At 30.9% G+C, this 2922-nt stretch overlaps 1 protein-coding gene across 1 annotated transcript; it reads right to left on the reverse strand.

The window, feature by feature from the left end:
- Positions 1–675: 675 nt before the first annotated feature.
- Positions 676–2193, reverse strand: LOC139902294 (uncharacterized). Its single transcript, XM_071884934.1, has 4 exons — positions 2060–2193; positions 1657–1955; positions 1255–1551; positions 676–1157 (listed from the first exon to the last, which is right to left on the reverse strand). The coding sequence occupies exons 1-4, from the start codon at positions 2191–2193 to the stop codon at positions 676–678; spliced, it is 1212 nt and encodes a 403-aa protein (XP_071741035.1).
- Positions 2194–2922: the final 729 nt, after the last annotated feature.

The raw sequence follows: 2922 nt of genomic DNA on the forward strand, positions 1-2922 counted from the left end.
AATGGAAAATGAAAAGGATAAAGAAAGGAGGTGGGTGTGACTAGTCCATCTAGTCACATCTTTGTTCAATTGGCGAAACTAGTCCCTCGAGTTCGGTTGCGGGTGCGTGAATTACCTAAACAAGATAATTTAAACGCGTATCAACGGGAGATGTTATAAATGTATAACGGACTTTAAAATAGTTAAACGGAAAGTAAACGAAAAAAGGCGGGATGTTACATGACAGATTAGCATAACTAACAAACTTATTAAGACTATATTTAACATTATTATTAACCACATAATCACCAAATTTAGAAGGCATATTAGTCTTTCTAGTTGACCTTCTTACATTCACAGGAACTTCTTGAGTTGGGTTTGGATTTTGATTTTGATTTTGATTTTGTAAAGTTCCCTTAGGGATAGGCTGATCAGCATTTTGTGTTGCAGGTAACAAATCAACTCTAGTATCCTTTTGGGAACAACTTAGATTTAATTCATCACTGCCATCACAATCAGTACCTTCTTTCCCTTCATCATTGGGACTTTGAGAGTTTTGGTTTTCATTAAAGAAATTATCAAAAAAATTTAAAGTATTTAAATCACTTAAAACATTTGACTCATCAATAATTTGAAATTTTGACTTGAAGGGAAAAATATTTTCATAAAACTTCACATCTCTTGAAAAAAAAACATTTACTTATCAAAACCAAACAATTTGTAACCCTTCTTTTGATTTGAATATCCTATTAAAGCACACTTTTCAGACCTTGAACCAAACTTATCTTTTGAATCTAAAATTGTAGCAAAAGCTAAACATCCAAAAACTCTCAAGTGGGAAAGACAAGGTTTTTTATTATACACCAACTCATAGGGACACTTTCCTGACAGAATGGAAGAAGGTAACCTGTTAATCAAATAAGTAGCAGTTAGCACACATTCACCCCATAAATCCAAAGGAATCCCTCCCTGAAACATAAGTGCTCTTGCAACATCTAGATGGATTAATTGACCAACATCAGTAGACTTATGTTCACTTAAAGGAAAGGGTTCTCTAGTCTGTTTAGCCTTATGACAAATTTCACAAGGTTCATGACTATTAAATCCTTGCAAATTTAAATCATTTTTAAGAACATGTAACACTTGGTCTGCAGGATGACCAAGTTTGTCATGCCATACTGTTTTAGACAACAAACAAGTCATATCATTATTTAAAAAACAACTATTACCTTTAGCACAATTATTGAAAAAAATATAAGCCATCAAGCTGATTACCAGTCACAACAGTTTTCATTGCTTTTAAGTCCTGAATATAACATTTGTTTTTATCAAAACTCACTAATAAATCATCATCTTTAGCAATACAATACATAGAAAGAAGGCTAATATAATATTCAGGAACAATCAGCACATCATGTAAAACAAAGTCTTTTGTTAACCTTAAATCTCCAATTTTACTTATTTTAGCCTTAGTTCCATTAGGATGATTAACAGTTAGATTCAAATCCTTAACATCAACAACTTTTTCAAGATTTTCTTCATTACTTGTCATGTGCTGATTAGCTCCAGAATCTATGATCCAATCATAGTTAATATTGGTTTTTGAATACACTTGATTTGCTTTAAAAAATTTACAAATATTAGAATTAAAATAAACATTTAGATTCATATAACCACCTGACATATTAGAAACAGTAGATGAACCAATCTTTTTATCATCAAGTAAGCACAATAATCTTGAAAGTTGTTCATTGGTTATAGACACATTGGAGGTGGAAGTACTGGAAGTTGTAGCATTACCCTCAGAAACAACATTGTAAGATTTAGAATTAGTTTGCTGATTAAAAGATCTTCTTTTAAAATTAGGAGGATAACCAACAACTTTAAAACATTTGTCAACAGTATGATTAGTCAATCCACACTTAGTACATTTCATATTATTATTCCTAGGTGGATATCCTATAATCTCAAAGCATCTATCAATAGTGTGACATGTTCTAAGACATTTTTTACATTTCAAATCAGTTTGAACAGCAGAGTTTTTTGGTTTATTACTAAAAAATGCAGCAGTCTCAGTAACAGGTTTTTTTTATCATTGACATTCCTATGTGATTCTTCTCTAGACACAATTGAAAAAGCAGATTTAACAGAAGGTAATGGATCCCTAGATAATATATTACTTCTAAGATCAACATATATATCATCAAGACCCATTAGAAACTGCATTAGCTTTAAATGATTATTATGTTCTTGTCAAGATTTTTCAGCATCACATTTACAATTAGGCAGTTTGCATAAAATATCATATTGTTTCCACAGAGAATTCAATTTATGATAATATTCAGACATAGAACTACCACCTTGAGTTAAACAATTAATTTTCTGATACAAATTAAACATAACAGAACCATCCACCTTATCATAAGTTTCTTTTAACTCATCCCAAACCACAGAAGCAATTTTAGAATAGATTTGACCATAATAAAGCTCATCAGAAACAGAACCCAAAATCCATGATAAAACAACTGCATTACATCTTTCCCATTGATTTGCTAATGTATCATTAAATTCAGGTTTCTTTAATGTTTTATCTATAAAACCCATTTTATTTTTAGTTTGTAAAGCTAATTCCATTGCACATGCCCAAGATTTGTAGTTTTCAGTTCCCTTTAGTTTAAAATTTATTAAAGGTGTACTAGTGATATCACTAGCATGTAGATATAAAGGGTCACCAAAATCCAATTTGCTTATCATGGTCAAATCACCAGAACCAGAAGAATCATCCTTAGTCATGATGATAAACAATTATATAAACACACAAACAAGCATCAGACTAAAAAACAGAAAATATTAAACAATAAATCCTAAACAATAGCTGTGTATGAACCAGGATATCACAATTCTCAAGGGAATTATGACCAAGGCAAGAACACAGGATTGTCT

Source organism: Rutidosis leptorrhynchoides, chromosome 3 (genome assembly GCF_046630445.1).
Source record: "Rutidosis leptorrhynchoides isolate AG116_Rl617_1_P2 chromosome 3, CSIRO_AGI_Rlap_v1, whole genome shotgun sequence".
Lineage (NCBI taxonomy): Eukaryota > Viridiplantae > Streptophyta > Magnoliopsida > Asterales > Asteraceae > Rutidosis > Rutidosis leptorrhynchoides.

Excerpts from the sequence above, each read along its gene's own strand:
- LOC139902294 (XM_071884934.1), bottom strand. The coding sequence starts at position 2,193 with ATGGGTCTTGATGATATATATGTTGATCTTAGAAGTAATATATTATCT. Across the intron at positions 1,956-2,059 it reads GTCAATGATAAAAAAAACCT|ATGCTTTGAGATTATAGGAT; the intron begins GTTACTGAGACT and ends CACTATTGATAG. Across the intron at positions 1,552-1,656 it reads TACTGTTTCTAATATGTCAG|ATTCTGGAGCTAATCAGCAC; the intron begins GTGGTTATATGA and ends ATTGGATCATAG.